The sequence below is a fragment of the Tasmannia lanceolata genome, unplaced genomic scaffold (assembly GCF_043159265.1).
Source record: "Tasmannia lanceolata isolate RefF3 unplaced genomic scaffold, GAP_Taslan_0.1 ptg000025l, whole genome shotgun sequence".
In the NCBI taxonomy this organism is placed as follows: domain Eukaryota; kingdom Viridiplantae; phylum Streptophyta; class Magnoliopsida; order Canellales; family Winteraceae; genus Tasmannia; species Tasmannia lanceolata.
The window spans coordinates 5806221-5827130 of NW_027518702.1; the positions used below are offsets into that span (position 1 = coordinate 5806221).

At 37.6% G+C, this 20910-nt stretch overlaps 1 protein-coding gene across 1 annotated transcript in view; it reads right to left on the reverse strand.

The window, feature by feature from the left end:
* The window catches only part of LOC143857706 (phosphatidylinositol 4-kinase beta 1-like), a 70612-nt gene that overhangs the window by 34544 nt on the left and 15158 nt on the right, over positions 1–20910 (reverse strand). Inside the window, exons 4-8 of the mRNA XM_077368154.1 lie at positions 17001–17133; positions 16460–16856; positions 11610–11690; positions 11389–11511; positions 9453–9522 (exon numbers count right to left, since the gene is read on the reverse strand). Of these exons, the coding sequence (XP_077224269.1) occupies positions 9453–9522; positions 11389–11511; positions 11610–11690; positions 16460–16856; positions 17001–17133 (804 nt within the window). The remainder of the gene's footprint in view (positions 1–9452; positions 9523–11388; positions 11512–11609; positions 11691–16459; positions 16857–17000; positions 17134–20910) is intronic.

The following is a 20910-nucleotide window of genomic DNA, read 5'->3' on the forward strand; positions in this document are numbered from 1 at the left end:
AAGATCCAAACTTCAGAATAGTTTCAAGAGCTTATACTTAGAATCTAGCTTCCGAGTCAAGGTCGACCACTGGGAATATAGGGTATAAGCTTCATCGTCGAGAAAAACGCGGGTGTGACGCGGAACGCAGCCAAGAAAAATCCTTGTCGACTCGGCACAGACGCGGCAAAGAATGCAGTTGGCGTGGTCATAACTCGGGAGAATCAAAGGAGTTTTTATTGACTCTATAAGGCAAAACACGGAATACGGATGTGGTGCAACGCAGAACGCAGCCAAGAAAAAATCCATGTCGACTCGGGCGAGTTCCTTGTCGTGTCAACGAGTTTTTAAACACCGGTCGAGAGGGAAAGAGCCCGGAACACCAGCTAAGGCCCTTAAATGACCGCTCAGTGATAAAGGAAAAAGCGACGCAAATAGGCAGGAGGTTTTGCCTAGAAGCAGCCCCCCCAACCCCCACCCCACTCCTTTTTTTTCTCCAGACCTACCATATGACATGGTTTTAAATTTCGGTTTCGGCCGCGACCGAAACGAAATTTACATGAAGTCGTTTCTTTACAAGATTTCGGTCACTAAAAGTTTTTAGCCATTTTTACAAAATTTCCACTGAAATTTTAAATAGATCCATCTAAATTTTTAAAAAATCCACCGAAAGTGTGGAGCGGATAACTGTTGAAAGCTAATCCCCACCGAAATAGCCAAATTTTCCGCTAAAATCGCCGAAATTTACGCCGACATTTTAGACATTTCGGTCGAAATTTAAAAAAAACGAAATCATAATCATATTTTTACATGATTTCAGCCGAAATTTCGGCCGGAAACCGAAACGTTTCAGTGGTGACCGAAACCGAAATTTAAAACCTTGCCATATGAGGATTTGATTGATTGTACTAGTTAGGGGAATTGATCTCATAGGTATTGAAATATGATTGGTTTCCTCACAAACATCATGCATTTCTTGTTGCCAGTGCTCATGCGGGAACTCTTTTTTTTGTTTTGCTGTAGCAGCTATATTTCAACTCATCCAGAGGGGACTAGAAGATTCCTCTTTCATGAACCATATCATAAACTTTCCATAAAAGACCAAATCGGATAAATTCCTATGATTGACCCTCTTTCAGCCCAGGCCCCTGGTGTGTGATGCATGTCCACTAGCCAACACAGCCTGCCTCGTGCAACGTCTTGTAACTCTTCCACCAAAATGCATGCCTTCATTGAACATGGGTTAAGCCTATTCTATGAAAAAATTCTGCCTCCATCTTTAATCTAGTGTTTCTCAGTGGATATCTTCTTCCCTTACAGTGCCTCAATAAGAAGATGGTTCTTTTACATTAAAGGTGTTTGTCAATACTCAGGTGTTTGAGGGATCCATCTTATGTGTGTTTTCATTGATTTGCTTTAATACCTCATATGGTCCCCTGTGACGAATTCAAAAGCTAGGATGTGTGCATGGAGGATTTCTAACCTTCACCATAACTACATCACCCTCTTCAAATACTTGTCGAAAAAGAAGAATATCCAATTTGGAGTTACATGTTGCATTCATGTCCTCAATTTTTTATGGACTTCCTCAAGCAACTCTTTCATGTGTTCAATCGTTTCTTCTGTTTCCTAGCTAGCATTCTCTGAATTAGGCAAAGGAATCAACTCTTAATAATAAATTGGCTATCTTATATACATAATCTCAAACAGCTTATTTCCAGTACGTGGAATAGTTATATGTGAATTCAACTAGTGGCAGAATAGTGTCTCATTGCTTTCTTTTCATCAATTTCTCTGTCGTAATCAGAATTTAAAAATAAGGAGCCGGGTCAAAATGCGGCCAAGAAAAATCCTTGTCGACCCGACCCGGACGCGGCAAAGAACATGGTTGACACGGCTTAGTACTCGTTTGACATGATCATAACTCGGGAGAGTCAAAGGAGTTTTTATTGACTCGGGAAAAATGCAGAACGTGGTCGCAAAAAGTGGAAAGCGGCCAAGGGAAAAGGGAGTCGACTCTGGGGCGTCCACAATGACAGGAGGGAGGTTTAAAACTATGGTCGTAATAACTGGAGGGTAGTTTGGCGACTTCTTCCCCTGTAGACGGCTTCGACAGGGCAACCCCATTTCTCCCTTCCTCTTTAATCTGGAGGCCAATCAATTGATTATATTTTCATGGAAGATAGAAATGAGTTAAAACTTAATAGAGATAATTCTTTTCTACGCTGGATCTCAACAAAGTGTCGACATAAATGGCTTCCATTTCTGGGGTTACCGCATTGTCTATCCTTATAATCTATTTAGGACATCCTCTAAAAGGCGGAAGTCTAAGTCCACACAAACACAATTGGGATCTGGTGATAAGAGAGGAAAGACTCATGGATAGAGAACTGAAATGGGAGTTACCTCTCCGTCCCTGAACGAATAAATCTTTAAGCTTCCTTATAAGCCATTCCCATCTAAAGCTTCCCTAAAACTTCCTTTCTATATTTAAAATCCCTTCTTCGTCAGCCGAAAAAATTGAAAGGATTCAAAGGAACATTTTCTATGATTTAGCCGACACTTTGAATTTATTGCTGACACACGTGTCCTGCCGTGTCCAACACATCACTCGTGCCCACCGGTGTCGACACTCCATGGGACACTTTTAAATGTATTGCTATAAGTGTTAGACTTAAAGTGGGTGTGTGGAGACGTTTTTTGTGTCGTGTCATGTGTCTATTTTATTATTGCATATTGTGTTTACTGCTTTTATTATTAACTTTTCTTTTATTATAAACTCTTATTTAGCTCTTTTTAACTAATATTTGTTGTTGCATCATATATATATATATATATATATATATATATATATATATATATATATATATATATATGTATATATATTTTCTAGTTTAGTCGTGTCCCCTTTTCTAAATATGGGGGATTTGCCGTGTCAGACACTCCATGTCCGTGTCGATATGTGAAACTCGTGTCTGTAGCCACAAATCATAGAACATTTTATTAAGTGACAACTCAAGTGTAAAAGGTTTCAGGCTTTCAGCTCATAAATCAGCTGCCAGTCTGCCTTCTATAAAGGTTGGGGGGCTTGGAGTCGTAAGATATCAAAACATAGTGGAGGTGTAATAACCGGTAAAAATATATATTAAAAATATATATTAAAAATAGTCACTATGCAAGATTACTATTTAGAATTACTATTTAAAATACTGTTCATAATTACTATTTAAAATACTATGCAAGATTACTATGCAGAATTACTATTTAAGATACACTATTTAAAAGTATTATTCACAGTAGGACCCACCGAGTACTATTCATAAGCGGGTCCCACATCAGCGGGCCCCATACAAGCAGGCCCCACATCAGCGGATCCAACGCCAGCGGGTCCCACATCAGCGGGCCCCACGACCAGCGGGTCCTACCACCAGCGGGACCCATCCCTAGTGGAAACGAAAATATCATCGCACCGACGAAAATAATAATAAAAAAATGCAAAAATACTATTGACCGACAAAATTAATAATAAAAAAATATTATTAACTATGCAAAATACTGTTAACCGACGAAAATAATAATTTAAAATAGTAAATAGTTTTTACTATGCAAAAGTACTATGCAAAAATACTATTGACCGACAGAAATAATAATTTAAAATAGTAAATAGTCTTTACTATGCAAAAAGTACTATGCAAAAAAATGTCTATAAATAGAGGAGGAGGAGGAGAAGAAAAGGAGAAGAGAAGAGAAGAGAAGAGAAGAGAAGAGAGAGAGAGAGAGGAAGAGAAGAGAAGAAAGAGAAAGAGGAAGAGAGAGAGAGAAGAAGGAAAAAGAAAATCCACTACCAAGTAAGTCTTTTATAATAGTCTCTCTTTCATGGTTGGTTCTACCACCTAAATTATTTAATGATCTCTTTCATGGTTGGTTCTACCACCTAAATTATTTAATGATCTCTTTCATGGTTGGTTCTACCACCTACCTATATTTTATTTGAAGTAATGGTTGGTTTTACCCCCTATATGGATAAAGTAATGGTTGGTTCTACCACCTATATACTTAACGGTGAAATACTAGCATAGTAACCGTAAAGTAAACTTTATCAACTTATGGTGAAATGAATAGTGACATGATGGGGCCCACATAAATAGTGACATGATGGGGCCCACATAAATAGTGACATGCAGGGCCCACATAAATAGTGACATGATGGGGCCCACATAAATAGTGACATGCAGGGCCCACATAAATAGTGACATGATGGGGCCCACATGAATAGTAGCATGTGGGGCCCACATGAATAGTGAACACAGGGAACCTTATTTTAGGACATAAATGGACACAGAAAGGACAAGTGTTGTCTGTGTGATATTAAAAGGACCTAGACTAAAATAAGTTGACCTATTTCACTTATTTGCCTACAGGAGCCATCTCGTCCTACTGCGACTATAAGAAAAGGCAGGTGACAGCTAGACCTTGTCTTGTAATGGTATTCAATATAATTGTCTATGCAATGTAGCTCTGCTTATAAATTGCCTGATAAATACCTGCTTAGTGAATTTATACTCGCTTGCCTGGAATCAAATGAATTGAAATGAATGCTGGAATCAAATGAATTGAAATGAATGCTGGAAGAAAGGCAAAGGTAAGTAATTGCATACATGTTGCATACATGGGGGAGAGTGAAGGGGAACATAAGGGTGTGGTGGAATCATCCTGGGACCTAAGGTCCAAAGGCCAACGCGAGAAGCGTGTACTGCCTTTCGTTGGCAAACCAACCAAAAAGGGAAAGTATCCCCGAGGGATAGTATCCCCGGCTCGGCAAATGCGAGACCGTAATCCAAGTCCATAACGTCACTGCCTTCAGACAGGGGTAGTGGTTAGCCGTGCGGCAAGGACACCGGCAGAAAAAAATAAAAGAAAATGAAAAAGTCAGAAAAGAACTGACAGAAAAATAAATGGGGGAAAAGCCGGATGTACCTGGGGAATGTGCTGTCTCATTTTATAAAATTGTTGCATACATGCATACATAGCATACATTGAAATTATTGTCACTCCTTTGATTTATATTGCCATGGGCATTGTAATCTTTATTCTAGACATTATTGAAATGTGGATTATATTGTATGAACTGTTTATATTGTCTCTTTTACTCTGCTCGGTCTTTGGATGACCCTGCTTTGACGTTGATTCCTCCACCACAGGAGTTGAGGCATTAGATGGCGGAGCATTTGCAAATGAAGGAACCATGGGATAAGGGACTGTGTGATCAGAGAGTTTGTTCCTGAGTTTTTACATTTTGACGCCTTGCGTCATTTACTATGTCTATCAATACTTTGTTATGATAAGACATATTTCAGTTGTAATAAGATTCTATCGGGATCGTCGTTGATGCTTGTATAAAAAAAAAAAAAAACGTCATGATTTTTACTTTCTTTTGCTCGTAGCGACTTGACGGAAATCGGGTCGTTACAGTTGTGGTATCAAAGCCGTACCTCCTCTAGTACGATCTGCCAACAAGGACGTTGGGCCCTTTAAGGGGGGTGGATTGTAATAGTCCCACATCGGAAGCGGAGAGAGAAAGTTCCTGGATTATATGTTGTAGACCCCATTCCCGGGTTTACGGAAAATCTGGTGCTTGAGGGTTGAGTCGTTAATTTGGGTTAGATAGGTGACATATGATGTGTCACATTTCATGGGTCAACCGAAAAATTCGAACGAGATAGGAGAACTATCCTAAAAACTTTAGTAAGTAAACAATTGCTTAGAGACTTCATGGTACCTCAAGATTTTAGTTGAAAAATAAAAAGATTTCCTTCTAACCATGGCAGTTTGTTTTAACTGCGGAGACCCTAATCACAGGAAGAGGGACTGCCCTAAGGCAGCAACTTATATTCAGAATCGTCCGACACTGAGGTACAGGATGGAGCGACTGAAGGTCAGAAATTTATATTATAAAATTATTACCCTGTTACAATTTACAGCTATATTTAGTTGGAAATTTCATTAAAAGCCTGGATTTTGGGAAAAATGATCGTTAGATGGATTTCACGAGGAATCGATTTTAATCATAAAAAAATAGATGATCATGAATCTGTCATGCGTTGGGATAATAATTAACAAAGATATTTTGAATTTTGGGATGATGATTTATGAGTATGTTGTGAAATTTGAAGATGTCTGAAAATTGAAGATGATGATGACATAATACATTGAGATTTTATCAACAAAGATATTTTGAATTATGAAGATTTTCCTTAAGAATGGTGATATTTTATATAGTATGTTACAACCTCTGACAACCTTGTCGTGAGCTAGAAGAAATTTCAAGAAGAGAAAGGATTGCAGCAAATGATTGAAATTTCCTCTGACTCCGAGGAAGAACCTGAAGAACAAGAACTTGAAGCGAGAAAGCCACAAGAAGAGGAACCAGGGGAGGAGATGAAACAAAAGTATCATCATCTAACGGTATGTCCAATTTCGAGAAACGAAATTTTCATTAAGGAGGGTAGAATGTAATAACCGGTAAAATATATATATATATATATATATATATATATATATATAAGGTATGTCCAATTTCGAGGACGAAATTTTCATTAAGGGGGGTAGAATGTAATAACCGGTAAAAATATATATTAAAAATATATATTAAAAATAGTCACTATGCAAGATTACTATTTAGAATTACTATTTAAAATACTGTTCATAATTACTATTTAAAATACTATGCAAGATTACTATGCAGAATTACTATTTAAGATACACTATTTAAAAGTATTATTCACAGTAGGACCCACCGAGTACTATTCATAAGCGGGTCCCACATCAGCGGGCCCCATACAAGCAGGCCCCACATCAGCGGATCCAACGCCAGCGGGTCCCACATCAGCGGGCCCCACGACCAGCGGGTCCTACCACCAGCGGGACCCATCCCTAGTGGAAACGAAAATATCATCGCACCGACGAAAATAATAATAAAAAAAATGCAAAAATACTATTGACCGACAAAATTAATAATAAAAAAATATTATTAACTATGCAAAATACTGTTAACCGACGAAAATAATAATTTAAAATAGTAAATAGTTTTTACTATGCAAAAGTACTATGCAAAAATACTATTGACCGACAGAAATAATAATTTAAAATAGTAAATAGTCTTTACTATGCAAAAAGTACTATGCAAAAAAATGTCTATAAATAGAGGAGGAGGAGGAGAAGAAAAGGAGAAGAGAAGAGAAGAGAAGAGAAGAGAAGAGAGAGAGAGAGAGGAAGAGAAGAGAAGAAAGAGAAAGAGGAAGAGAGAGAGAAGAAGGAAAAAGAAAATCCACTACCAAGTAAGTCTTTTATAATAGTCTCTCTTTCATGGTTGGTTCTACCACCTAAATTATTTAATGATCTCTTTCATGGTTGGTTCTACCACCTAAATTATTTAATGATCTCTTTCATGGTTGGTTCTACCACCTACCTATATTTTATTTGAAGTAATGGTTGGTTTTACCACCTATATGGATAAAGTAATGGTTGGTTCTACCACCTATATACTTAACGGTGAAATACTAGCATAGTAACCGTAAAGTAAACTTTATCAACTTATGGTGAAATGAATAGTGACATGATGGGGCCCACATAAATAGTGACATGATGGGGCCCACATAAATAGTGACATGCAGGGCCCACATAAATAGTGACATGATGGGGCCCACATAAATAGTGACATGCAGGGCCCACATAAATAGTGACATGATGGGGCCCACATGAATAGTAGCATGTGGGGCCCACATGAATAGTGAACACAGGGAACCTTATTTTAGGACATAAATGGACACAGAAAGGACAAGTGTTGTCTGTGTGATATTAAAAGGACCTAGACTAAAATAAGTTGACCTATTTCACTTATTTGCCTACAGGAGCCATCTCGTCCTACTGCGACTATAAGAAAAGGCAGGTGACAGCTAGACCTTGTCTTGTAATGGTATTCAATATAATTGTCTATGCAATGTAGCTCTGCTTATAAATTGCCTGATAAATACCTGCTTAGTGAATTTATACTCGCTTGCCTGGAATCAAATGAATTGAAATGAATGCTGGAATCAAATGAATTGAAATGAATGCTGGAAGAAAGGCAAAGGTAAGTAATTGCATACATGTTGCATACATGGGGGAGAGTGAAGGGGAACATAAGGGTGTGGTGGAATCATCCTGGGACCTAAGGTCCAAAGGCCAACGCGAGAAGCGTGTACTGCCTTTCGTTGGCAAACCAACCAAAAAGGGAAAGTATCCCCGAGGGATAGTATCCCCGGCTCGGCAAATGCGAGACCGTAATCCAAGTCCATAACGTCACTGCCTTCAGACAGGGGTAGTGGTTAGCCGTGCGGCAAGGACACCGGCAGAAAAAAATAAAAGAAAATGAAAAAGTCAGAAAAGAACTGACAGAAAAATAAATGGGGGAAAAGCCGGATGTACCTGGGGAATGTGCTGTCTCATTTTATAAAATTGTTGCATACATGCATACATAGCATACATTGAAATTATTGTCACTCCTTTGATTTATATTGCCATGGGCATTGTAATCTTTATTCTAGACATTATTGAAATGTGGATTATATTGTATGAACTGTTTATATTGTCTCTTTTACTCTGCTCGGTCTTTGGATGACCCTGCTTTGACGTTGATTCCTCCACCACAGGAGTTGAGGCATTAGATGGCGGAGCATTTGCAAATGAAGGAACCATGGGATAAGGGACTGTGTGATCAGAGAGTTTGTTCCTGAGTTTTTACATTTTGACGCCTTGCGTCATTTACTATGTCTATCAATACTTTGTTATGATAAGACATATTTCAGTTGTAATAAGATTCTATCGGGATCGTCGTTGATGCTTGTATAAAAAAAAAAAAAAACGTCATGATTTTTACTTTCTTTTGCTCGTAGCGACTTGACGGAAATCGGGTCGTTACAGGAGGCTTTTCTCCAACCCCAATGATATCTGCACTTGAATAATATATACTAAATACTAGACCCATGGAAACTATGTCTTGATGAATGGAACTGTAAGAGCTCCACAATATGGTAACATTGGAAGCCTGTTTTCAATTCTATTAACAAAAATAAAAGATCAAATGTATACAGTGGCTTTTTGTTTTTGGTTAGAGAAGTGGTGCAGGAATTCCTCATTGGCTGAGAACTTCCTTTTCATCACATGGAATGAGAGAAACTCCAGAATTTTAAGGGGCAGCAGAAAAATTTGTAGGATAGTAACAAATAAAACAATGATTGAAATGTCAGAGAAAGCTTTAAAAACTAAACTCTTCAAGGACTTTTCTCTCAAGTCCTTAATTACATACTAGAATAGTGCATGTTCATCTGAAATTAAAAGTTTCAGTGAATGTAAAAGGAGAACTATGAATGGTTTGCCTAAAAAAATTGAAATTCCATTACTAAAACCAATTGAGAAATAGATAATCAACCCACCATAGAAATGAGAAACGAGTTGCACAGCAAGATGTTCCTGCCTGCAATCATCACCACTCTTGACAATAATCTGTACATGAAAAAAAGGGACTGAGAAAAATTCAATAATGAGCCAAGTAAAACAAATCGTACAAGTATAGAACAGCAGATCAAACAACAAGATAAACAAGATAGATGAAAGCATCTGTTAACTTTAACAGGAACAAAACGCAAGGGTTTTATAGTTAAAAAAAAAAAGCATGACTATAGGAGACAGCTTGCAGTCAATTTTAAAGTAGTTCGTGAATAAAGACAGCCCTCCTTGCACACTCATACCAACTTTAGAACCACTTTTCTATCCAAAACAAGTTTCTGAACCTCGAAATATGCTGCAATTCTAAATTTCTAATCAGATATAAAATTAGCAAGAAACTAGGTAGATGTTGGACTCATCAAGAAACCCCTTGTAGAGCCTTCTATCAATCCCCAAAAAACACCATAATCTAAGCTTAACAAAATCAATCTAGTTAGAGTTCTTGGTGAACGAAAGATGATGGGCATGGAAAGCATGATCACATCACCAGTGGGGCCTATTTGAGGTGATTTAGGAACGAAAGGGGTGCATCATTATACATATTAAATGATTATAAAACAAACCAGGCTGCATATGCTAAATATGACTGGCATGTTGAAATGATCTAAGCACGCAATTAGCAGTAAAGCCACAATTCACTGGTTCCTCGTACAAATCCAGGTTCATGTCTTCCTACTTGTGGAATGATGCCACTTGTTGGGGTCAGCATAGCAGTAGCCCAAATGAAAAAGTACAGAAATCTAACGACTAAGGTGATTCACAGTCAAGGTTTTAAATTGCGATTTTGGTTTGGGTTTCGGCCTTGGCCAAAATTTCGAGAAAAAATTGAATTACATTTTAATCCGAAGTTTCGGAAAATGGGTGAAATTGTGAAAAAAAAAATCATTTTTCCAAAATTTCGGGTTTTGTGGATTTCAGTTTCAGTCCCAACCAAAATCTGAAATTTCGGTATTTCGGTCGAAATTTAAAACATTGGTTGCAGTTTCACGCCTGAAGGGGGGAAACACATTGCCTTACTCCTTCGCCTCTAAAAATACTAATAGAACCAATCATACAAAACTGCTAAAGGTTAAATCAAACGACTATGCGGACAATCCCGATCAGGATCAATGCTAAAAGGCAATTGTTGGGTCCCACATAAGGATATTCATATGAAATCGAGAGGGTAGATCTTGTAGAACATCATGAGGCAACCAACATGGCCTCTGTTCCATGATGAAAGGACATCTATGCATAAAATAACAATTAAGAAAATCAATGATTCAGCTTTCTTTCGAAGAATATTAAACGAGCCTTGATGGATCATGGGCCTAGGATCATCTAATCAAGGTATTCTCAGAGGCATTCCGCCAGACTTATGATCATTGTTTGGATCAACAGGTCCAATCACGTATGAGGGGCATAAGCAGGCCCCAAAAAAATGCTTGCTAGGAAGCAGCCTAAAATGCAAATTTTGTCATTTTTCAAGATTAACACCTTAAGAGTACGAACAATTCATGTATAAGTGAAAGGACGGCCCAGTGCACGAGGCTCTCACCATTGCGGGGTCCAGGGAAGGCTAGATGTACGCAACCTTACCCCTGCTTTGCAGAGAGGCTGTTTCATGTATAAGTGAAACTAATGATATTATAGAAGAAAATTACATATATGCGAAGTGATATCCATCAGAAGTTTTAATTTGACCTGAAAGAAAATTAATGTTTAAAAGGTGTAAGATGCATGATTTGAGGCGAGACATTGTCATCGTCATGAGGCATAAGCATCATGACGATCATGTTACTAGTGAACCATCATGTTTAAATAGGATGCCGTAGTAAAATTTATGCAAGGATGGTAGGAGGCTACGAGGTAAGATGCACTTACAGAGCGTAGGTCCCAACCATGCGATTTTCCATGTACCGAAGCTTTACGTATCCTCTCTTTCTTTATCTCCCAAAGTTCACCAGATAAGGCATCACTAGGCTTAGGAGGACCATCACTAGTAACCTGCTCAAAATTTTAACTCAATGGCATTTTCCAATATACAAATCAGAGAGTGCTTGGTACAAGATGCCTCAAGATATAAAGTTATCAGGTAGCATCACCTTTGGTTGCGAATCTGATGAATCCTGACCTGCACCTTTCAAAGGGAGCCCAGGAGGTGCTTCTCCTTTTGCTGCAGCAGCCTACAGAAAAAACATATGCAGTAATTTAGTACGAAGTACATGCCTGGAAACATGATTAGTAGTTTTTTTTTTTTTTGGGTAGGTAAGATGGGATCGAACCTGCAACCTCAAGGTTGAGGTAGAAAGCCTCAACCTATGAGCTACAGGCCCAACCGGAACATGATTAGTAGTTCCCAATTGATAACAATAGTTAGAGTAATACATCTACATACAACAGCCAATAAGTAAATGTTACCCAATCTTTGAAAAAGTTCTTACTACAATGCAAGTAAACGTTACCCTATCTTCGAAAAGGTTCTTACAACAATGCAAGTACACAGATAAGACAAAGTAAGAAAGTAGTGCAGGTTCATGGAATTCAACAACATTTGTCTAAATAATGGCAATGCTAGCATGCAGAAACCATGGATTTAAATTTCGGTTTCGGTTTCGGTCAATTTCGGCCGAAATCCAGTAAAAAAGAATTATTTTATTATTTCTGAAATTTCAGCCGAAATTCAGAAAAATAATATATTTTTGAAAAAAAAATCAATTTTACAAAATTTGGGCCATTATGCCGAAATATCTGAAATTTCAGATTTCAGCGAATTTCGGTTTCGGACCCAACCGAAATTCGGCCGAAATTTAAAACCATGGCAGAAACAATGGAATAGATAAACCATAGCAGTCATCCGTAGAAAAAAAGATAGAAACAGCATTAACGCATTTAAGTTGGATAAGCAGACCGTGGTAAGCATTGAACAGGAAAAGGCGGAAAGCACAACTACTAGAAACTGGAAATGTCAGTTCATCCAAGTTAATATTTGCAGAATACCAGGTACTTGTCATTGCCGATTGTTATTTCGGCAAGGACATAAAATAATGATCCTAAATGTATGAAGCAATAAACCATTAACATTGGGAATATAACTAGGGTTGACTATCTAGGCACTAGGGTTGACTATCTAGGCCAATGTGGTGTTAAACCCCATTACACAAGAGCGCTTCTCAGCTGGAGCTATGGAATAACATGTGGCTCTTATAAATGTCTTAGATCAGGCTATTGTACCTCATAGGATATGGAAATTATATTAAGGCCATGGAAATGATGTTACATGGCTTTATTTTTTCTCAAACATGTGAAAATATTAATATAAAGAAAGCATGTATGTGTATATATATATATATATATATATATATATATATATATATATAGCAGAAGAGAAAAGGAGAGAATTATTTGAATTTCTCCCAAAATTCTATGAGAATTACACATCACTTTTTTGACTTTTTTTAATAAAGGCACCCATTCAACCCACATATTTTCAATCCTACCCCCTCCTTTATGCTTTTTAACAAAGGCACCCATTAAAGCCACATAATTTCAATCCTACCCATTTTTGGAATTATTTGAAAAAGCAAATCACGATTTGCTAGCCACCTTCTCCAAAGGCTACGTCTCGCCCATCCTTTGCAATTGTATCTGTTTAGAGATTTGTCTTATTAGACGTGGTGAAAAACTGCACGAAAATACTATTTCTTGAAAGGTGGCTTGCAATAATAAGTACCGAAAGAAGCTAGCAATAATAATCATTAGGTAGTATACTTTTGGAGGGAAATTACGGACAATGGGTACATGTGTATGACAATTACGGAAAGAAACTACAAAGAAGAGGTATTGAAATATGACAATTACGAAAAAACTACTTTTCCTTAGTAAGTTTTTGAGGATATTACGAATTCCGCACACCTTTAAAAATATTTACGAATTCCGGGGACCTTAAGAGGAGCAACATATTATGGAAACCTCTACAGATTGGAGGGCTAGGATCAGCCTATGGAAATGATTTTACGGGCACAACGTATTGATGTTGTGTTCCATCACATGGACGGTTTGGATCAACCTATGATGTGGTCCGTACAGTTCTTTGTCGGTCCATGCATCGCACGGGGTTTTTTACTAGTATATATATATATATATATATATATATATATATATATATATATATATATATAGAGAGAGAGAGAGAGAAGAGAAGGTACTCCTTGGAGTAGATAACTTATCTACTTCCTACCTTAAAATAACAGTTGGGGCCACATTGTTTGGGTGATCCAAAGCATTCATTTGATGGGCCCTCACATAGATAGGGTGTGCCGAAAAAATCAGCTCGATAGGATCATCCTAACCCTATGAACTGTGGAGGCAAAAAATGGACAGATTTGTGCAGACTTGTACACATCCATTTTTGCCTCCACAGTTCATAGGGTTAGGATGATCCTATCGCGCTAATTTTTTGGGCGCACACTATCTATGTGAGGGCCCATCAAATGAATACTTTGGATCACCCAAACAATGTGGCCCCAACTGTTATTTTAAGGTAGGGAGTTGATAAGTTATCTACTCCAAGGAGTACCTTCACTTTTCTCATATATATATATATATATGAGGAAAGTGAAGCTACACCGCCGGTGTAGAGCTACACCACCGGCTTAAAATACAATGGGCCCACATTGTTTTGGTGATCCAAACCATTCATTTGATAGGCCCTTACATTGATAGGGTGTGCCCAAAAAATCAGCTAGGTAGGATCATCCCAACCCTTCAAACTGTGGAGCCAAAAATGGACAGATTTGTGAAGGTTTTTACACGTTCATTTTTGCCTCCACAAATCGTAGGGTTGGGATGATCCTACCTAGCTGATTTTTGGGGCACACCCTATCAATGTGAGGGCCTATCAAATGAATGTTTTGGATCACCAAAACAATGTGGGCCCATTGTATTTTAAGCCGGCGGTGTAGCTAAGTTAGCTACACCGGCGGTGTAGCTTCACTTTCCTCTATATATATATATATATATATATATATATATATATATATATATATATATATATATATATATATATATATATATATATATATATATATATATATATATATATATATATATATATATATATAGAGGAAAGTGTTTCTAGTCGGCCGACTAGAGAACCTTCTCTAGTCCGCCGCCCAAAAACACAGTGGGACCACATTGTTTGGATAATCCAAAGCACTCATTTGATAGGCCCACACATGGATAGGGTGTGCCCAAAAAATCAGCTCCATAGTATCATCCTAACCCTTTGATTTGTGGAGCTAAAAAATGGACAGATTGTGGAGTTTTATACCCATCCATTTTAACCTCCATAGATCGTAGGATTGGGATGATCTTATGGAGCTGATTTTTTGGGCACACCCTATCCATGTCTGGGCCAATCAAACGAGTGCTTTGGATCACCCAAACAATGTGGGCTCCCACTGTGTTTTTGGGCGGCGGACTAGAGAAGGTTCTCTAGTCGGCCGACTAGAAACACTTTCCTCATATATATATAAACAAAGAAAAGAAGGGAAATTGGTAAAGAAAACAATAGTGAGTAAAAAAAAGAGCCTGAGGTTCTGATTTGGAAAGAAAAGCCTCTACCATCATGAGAACTTCAATTACAAGCCAATTAGAGAAAAAAAGAGCTTGAGGAAACAAATATCATAATTAGAACTTCACATAGAATGAAATTAGTTCGTACACAATTATTAATTATTTGATCAAAACATATAGCCACCAATAGTGATTTCATAGTTGACAAGGGAGATAACATATAGACTTTATGGCGGATAGTCTGGGGAAAGAAGGGGCCCATTTGGCTACTACTCTTGTGCTGTTCGATGATACTACGGTGGGGGTGGCATGATCACCCTTGCCTGTAACTGCTAACTTGTAAGTTAACAATTAAAGGTCTCTATGGGAAGTAGTCCAATGGTCTGTTTCTTTGTATTGGGGACATCTTGTCCCCGTCTCTTGTAAGTTCATGATTATTGGAATGGAATTGTTAACTTTTTAAAAAAAACATATAGACTTTATGACTTTGCAATACATCTAGCCACCTAATGTGATGTGAATAAGACAATGTAAGAATAGAGAAGCTATAAGAAAAGGAAGTGCCAAAGCCAATAGACATGTTTAATTATTTTGAGCCATTTTCAAGATATTAAGATATTTCATTAGAAAAAAGAAAAGTAGGAATATGATATTCATCTACGAAGAATCGAAGAGCAATTTAATTCAACAAGGTTGTATGCGTCAACCTTGAGGTGACAGGTTCAATGCCAGCTTACCTAATAAAAAATATCTCACTATTCCAAACAATGGTCTGCATTTAACCTAGGACAAGGGGAAGGAGAAGTTTGCAATAAGGATACTGCAAGGACAGTATCGAAATAAACAAAGGCAAAAAAAGTTGGTGTCATATGACTAAAATTTGGTATTAACCTCTTTTTTTAATGATAAATATGGTATGAAACTAATCCCGTTACTGTGACAAGTTCACTATATGTGAGTATGGAAACCTCAAGGTCAAAACTTTGGCTTGGAAATTAACAGCTAACATGATTAACTAATTTGGAGATTTCCATTCAAAAGTGTCAAATGCCTCCTCAAATAAATTGAGTAGTGGACATGCATATACATCAGGCCACAGGTTGTTTGGTCCAATTTGTGTACACAGTATTAGGGTTTCTGGTTCAGGCATTGGATTTTAGTATTCATGGGTCTAATGGTAATATAAGCAAGTCTGGAGATAGTGAATGAACAAATAAATAAAAAGTAACGAGAATTGCAAAAATGTGTTGTGGAACGTGATCAAGTAAAAAAGTGATAAAAACTAATCCGCATTATAAGTTGAAACAGGAGATTATTATGATTCTCTATTTTTGTGCAAATATTGAACAACATTCAAATTCCCCACTTACAGGCCCACCTTTACTTCCTCTATAGCAATTGTGCTTGGAACACGGCGATGCTCCTTTCGACGGGGTGGTTCTGGATCCTCTATGTCTTCCATGTTAACCCCAGAATCTGCCGTCAACATGACACTTACACATTCCAGCTCACAATCAGGTGCTTCACTATTCTTCTTAACAGAAAAGTTGACATGGACAAATTTCACTTTAGCCTCCCATAAATGAGCCATTGCCTGGTCAATAGCCTGAGAAGTAGATCTTGACATCCTATCAGTACTACCATTATGGTGTGCATCTTGTGAATTCCACAAAGGATATGCCCATGGAGGAGGCTTTGTCAATTGCACATCTCCATTTGCTAAAGGAATCCCTCCTCTAGATAGTTTTTGAGCATCAGAACTCTCTTTCGCATGGCTAAAAGAGGAAAAGAGAATGTCTAAGAGTACAATTAATTAAAACAATCCATAAAAGGATGTGCACCATATCTGGAAATCATAATAAGAATTAGAAAGCATGCGGTCAAATGCACTTAGATAGACCATGAAACTTTATAAATACCTTGTAATTTCACCTTTCAAAACCTCAACGCATATCAGATAAGGTGCCTTCTCCCTAGAATTCAAAAGAACAGCTTCATCTTCAGGTATATGAACCACTCGATACATTCCCTTCCCCATTGGAAAGCACACTCCTATGATAATACATTTCAAGATTTAGATCAAATAAATTAGCTACATAATCTTTCAAGGACACAAACCTGATATTTTGAAAATTAAACGGCCATATATGTAACAACTATAGGGTGAATGACTAACATTATTTCCACAGCTGTTGGAATTAAACTATAGTGAACAACAAAATCCATTCATTCTCAAATTTTCACCCTCAAAACTGCAAACTACTCTTAAAAGGCTGCAAAATGTTGTAATTATTTTCACAACTGTTGGAATTAAACTATAGTGAACAACAAAATCCATTCATTCTCAAATTTTCACCCTCAAAACTGCAAACTACTCTTAAAAGGTAGCAAAATGATAGCTAAAGCCGCCACAAAAGCATTAGAATCCACATATAAAGCTGGATAATATTATCACATCCATAATTTTGACAATCATCGGAAGGAAAAGTGAGAACAAATTAAAAAAATATTAGGCATGTGTAGAACAAATAGAATCTTTTTCTTTTTTTTTGTTGCTTGGTATGTGTAAAAATTACATGGAGAAGACTGCAAAAGTCATTCAATTCAAATTTGCCGCCATTTAGCAAAAAAATGTTACTAGAACTGCAAACCCACAGTTTTGTAGAGATTAAGACAATGATATTAAACAAAATATACTCACTACTTGAAATTAATGTCTTGCCTGCCAAAACAGTAAGCTATAACAAGATAAATATAATCTATGAAATCAAGATATGGTTATGAATACGGACATACGCATGAGAATAGAGATACGAATTGCCATTTTCGTAAATACGGACACAGATACGGGTGTCTGATACCATGAGATAAGAGACAATGCAGGTTTAAATATAATATCATGAAGCTTAATTAAAAATTAAGTTAGAAGACAGAACTAATAATAAATTTTAAATTGCGTCTCTAAGACTCACATGCTAAAAATTGGAATTGCAAATATGTAACACTTAAACAAAAAGCATGACAGTTAATTCGAAGAGAGTGACACATGTTTGAAACATTATAGTTATTTTAACCAATAGAAGTATCCATGAAGTATCCAAGTGCGAGTATTGGTACACCTATCACGGCAAAACCAAGATTTATGCCTGCCAATAGTAAAGGATGTCAGCGTCTCTCTATCAGTCATACACTAGCCAATACATTTTTTTTATTTCTAAAAAGTAACAAAATTTTATTCAAACACTGCTAACAGATATACATCATTGGGGATAAGGTGTCCCGATAGCTTACTAAAGTTACATCCCACCCTAAATCGATGCCCCTCCAACATCCTCCCCACTAAGATTTTCAATCAACTACTGCGCAATAGCATATATACGTTCAAGTATCTGTGACGATCTGTTTTCCGGGAGGATCCAGAATACTGTTACCCTGAAGTATCCAAGTACGAGTATTGGTACACCTATCACAGGAAAACCAAGATTTATGCCTGCCAATAGTAAAAGGATGCCAGCCTCTCTCTATCAGTCATACACTAGCCAATACATTTTTTTTATTTCTAAAAAGTAACAAAATTTTATTCAAACACTGCTAACAGATATACATCATTGGGGATAAGGTGCCCCGATAGCTTACTAAAGTCACATCCCTCCCCAAATCGATGCCCCTCCAACATCCTCCCCACTCAGATTTTCAATCAACTACTGCGCAATAGCATATATACGTTCAAGTATCCGTGACGATCTGTTTTCCGGGAGGATCCAGAATACTGTTACCCTCACTGACAGAATAGAAGAATTACAATCAGGTCCCTGCCACACTTTGTCAACCTTTGCAGCAGATGATGCAGCCCGCCCACTCACCTGATTATAACATTTAACAGAAGATAGAGGCAGATTCAATATTCTACTCCGCCAACTTATAGGGATCCTTGAACAATCTCTACATTCTCCTTCTCCACACCTTCCTTTGCCAACTGGTCAGCTTTTTCATTAGATGATCGCCCAAGATGCTGAAATCGGGGACCAATATTACGTACAAGATCTCTGATTTCTGTTGTAATGTCTTCAAGCATACAAGGCCCCCTGACTTTACTTGTGGCCCACATCTCTGATTTCTGTTGTAATGTCTTCAAGCTTCAAAGGTCCCCGACTTTATTTGTGGCCCAAGCCAACGCATTTGTAGAGTCACCTTCAATGATTAGAGGGCACGGTCTATGATTCAAAAACCATCTTAGTCCCCAAAGTAAGGCTCTGGCTTCTACCCAGTGTTGCATGGATTCGGATTCGCGTGTCAGGATCCGACACGGATTCGAGGTGTCCGATTTGGCAAACCCCCAAAAGTAAGATTCGGATTTGATCATTTTTAAATAAAATAAAAAATTTCAAAATTTAAAATTTAAATATATATATATATATATATAGAGAGGAAAGTGTTTCTAGTCCGCCACCCAAAAACACATTGGTCCCATATATTTGGGTGATGCAAAGCATTTATTTGATGGGGCCTGACATAGAGACGGTGTCCACAAGAAATTAGCTTCATAGGATCATCCCAACCCTATGATTTGTGGAGCTTAAAATGGACGGCTATAAACTGCCACAAATCTGTCCATTTTTTAACTCCACAAATCGAAGGGTTAAGAAGATCCTATGAAGCTGAATTTTTGTGGACATCCTATCTATGATGAGGCCTATCAAATGAATGCTTTAGATCACCACAAAATATGTGGGACCCATGTGTTTTTGGGTGGCGGACTAGAGAATGATCTCTAGTCGGCCGGACTAGAAACACTTTCCTCATATATATATATATATATATATATATATATATATATATATATATATATATATATATATATATGTCTCTCTCTCTCTCTCTCTCTCTCTCTCTCTATATATATATATATATATATATATATATATATATATATATATATTCATGAAAATTTTGAGGGTGGAGGGTTGATGCGAGTTTTGTATTTAGAGAGTTGGAGGAAGGGAGTCGATGTTTGAGGGTCGAGGCACTAGGATTTTTATTAAAAGTGTACGGGTTGTGCTTTCATATAAAAAAGTTAAGAAAATACATTTAAAGGGAAAATATACAGGATTCGCATTTCAAAAGAGGCAACGATGAATCGGATTCGCCGGAGAAAACAAGATTCATGCGGGACATGACTACGACAAGAATCCGGGTGTGTCCCACGTGAATCCATGTCCGATTCGGATGCAGAGACGTGTCAACACGGATTCGGCATAGGGGGGCAAAGAATCCATGCAACATAGCTTCTACCTCGTTTGCATCGCAAATACCCGGAAGGCCAGAATAGGACATCAGCAATCTTCCACTAGAATCGTGAATCAATCCTCCAATGCTTGCTCGCCCTAGGTTTCCTTTCTCCTTCTTTCCGACTTAACCATTTGTCAAGTCCTTAATATCTCCTATGCCATAGCTAGTGTCCATTTTATATATTCCTCAAGCTATAATGTCTATTCTAACTTCAACAGCTATTCTCTCCCAACCTTTCTTTCATTATTTGACGATTCTAGTATTTCTTTCCTTATATATGTGCCAAATCAGTGCATATGGAACTAATTTCCATGTGATCAAACCCCAACTGCCAAATGGTCCTCTCATCCACTAAATCAGGACATTCTTGATGGATCTTTGAAACACCCATGATACACCAGGACTTAATAATAGCCTGCCAAAGTCGGTGAGAAAACGGGCAATGCAGCAAGAAGTTATCTATGACTCCTCACTCGTGCAGAATATGCACCAGCTCGCTAAATGGTACTTTCTATTCTTGATAAGGTCACTAGCATTGAT